Here is a 2,115-nt window from a genome sequence, read left to right on the forward strand (position 1 = left end):
AATTACAATTTATTTGTTTACCCACCTCTTAGACCGAACGAACGAAAAAGAAAGTGATGTGACGAAACATACAAACAGAGTGACATTGAGGGAGGGCGATCGATCGAATGCAGGTACGGACGGAGAGTTTTAGGCTAGGCGACATTGTTGAATCAAGCATGACCACTGACGTTGAGCCAACAGTTAAGTAGTTCACCCTCAAGCCTTTTCTTTCGTACCAACGCTTATGGGTGAGCCGAAGATGAAGGTGATAAACAGCTCTAATTTTAGCATGTCTTCAGCATTATTATTATTTTTTTAATGACAGATTATATGGCATAACTCATTTACATAATCATATCGTTCACATTTTTTGTTTGTTTTCAATATTCTCTCCAAAATAACGGAATTCGTTTTATTACAAACTATATTAACACAATAAAATTATAAATAAATAAATAAATTAATAGTTGAATAAGTTACTTAAATAATATTGCAGCTAAACTAAAAAATAAATTAGAAAAACACTTCGATTTCCTCAATCCGATGGAAATGTTCTATTCGAGCGTCCGGAATAAGGATATCGACTTGTAGAATTTATTTGAATCTGCGTTACAGGCCACCGTCATCGAATAAATTGTCGCCTTCCACGATGCCTTCCAGATCGACGAGGTTAAATAAACCACCGAGGCCACCCTCGTCACCACCGCCGCCGCCCAAACCTCCAAAACCGAAGAAATCACTGTCTGCATTTGGAGGCACAAAGGCACCATTAAACAAACCCTCCAAACGTTCTTCCACACCCATGGTCGTGGCCAGGCCATAGATTAAACGCATCACCACCAATCGGATAAAGTCGGGGGCTGTGGTCTCCTTGCCAGATCCCAAAATCAGCTGCCTTGGTGCGTTATATTCACTCTTAGGAGGCGAGATTAGCGGTAAACTGTTGGGTTTAGCAATGACCTTGGCATTAGCAACAAAAACCGCCAAGCACATCAGCAATGTGGTTGTAACCGTTAGTCGATGCAGCATGATGGGAAATGTGTGCTTTCAACGCTTACGACTGTCGGTATGCACGATGTGAGTTCAAGAGTATGAAGTGATTGATCGATCAATGGATTTGAATCGAAGTAATCCCAATGTTTGATGACTGCTTGCAGAATACTGACAGTTGCTTCGGGCTATTCGAATGGCGTATGCGTAACGCAGTATTTCTTTCTTCTTTAATTTTTACTAGTTCCGTCCGCAGTGCTCTCTCAACTTTGAGTGTTACAATCCAACTGATCGTTGTCTTCGTTTGGGCCCCAACCTGTAGTCTTGTGTGTGCGTCTTAGCGGATTTTTGTCTGGATGGTTGGTTAGTGAGGTAGGTTTAGTTGGCAATTACAAACTGAGGTGCGTCACTCACTCACTCACTCACTCACCCATTCATTCATTCACATTGTGTGTTGGCCAGCTAACTGCTGGCTGCAATCGTTCAGCATGTACCCATTGCCAGCTACTCTTTGTTCCCTCTTGACCGACAGCTATTGTCGTTGTGTTTGTTATTGTTTTCGTTTCGACAAGTAGTTTAACGACTTTCGTATTGTCGAATGGGAATTTCTTCGATGGCTTACGCGTTGGGAGATGAGCAAGCTGGCGAGTCAGCAGCACCTTGAGATGAAAAGATCAACGCTTAAGAAAAAAATGTGTAATTTGTTTATGCAATCTCATCTGCCCGTGTTTGGCAAGCATTTAGTTGTCGTCGGTCATTTCCAGTCGAAAATAGCCGTCGACTTGTGTTGGCAGATTAGTGATTATAGTTAAGTTAATGTTGTAACTGGAGGCTAATTTGATTATGGATGTCAAATGCGTTCATATAATTATATAGGTATGCATCTATGGTCATTACTCATATCAGCTCAACAAATATTGAAATTGTTGAAGGAGTCATTTCAATCAATCACCAGGTACTTATTCTTTTTATCATTTGTTGATTTTACTGTTTTTTTTTTTTTTTGAGAATATTAATACAAAATCAATATATGTATGTAAAGTAAATATTAAATATAAAATTAAATTTACAGAATCGAACTACTAGAATAGTAAAGTAGTAATAAATGCATTAAATTTGGTCTGTCCGAATATGTCATACAGT

General features: G+C 39.2%; 1 protein-coding gene across 1 annotated transcript; it reads right to left on the reverse strand.

Annotated features, from left to right (window-relative positions):
* Positions 1-591: 591 nt before the first annotated feature.
* LOC133329064 (uncharacterized) lies at positions 592-1,011 on the reverse strand. Its single transcript, XM_061537562.1, has one exon. The coding sequence runs from the start codon at positions 1,009-1,011 to the stop codon at positions 592-594; it is 420 nt and encodes a 139-aa protein (XP_061393546.1).
* Between the last annotated feature and the right edge of the window lie 1,104 nt (positions 1,012-2,115).

This window comes from Musca vetustissima, unplaced genomic scaffold (assembly GCF_032173495.1).
Source record: "Musca vetustissima isolate MV318-11 ecotype Yass unplaced genomic scaffold, APGP_CSIRO_Mvet_v1 utg16045, whole genome shotgun sequence".
NCBI lineage: Eukaryota > Metazoa > Arthropoda > Insecta > Diptera > Muscidae > Musca > Musca vetustissima.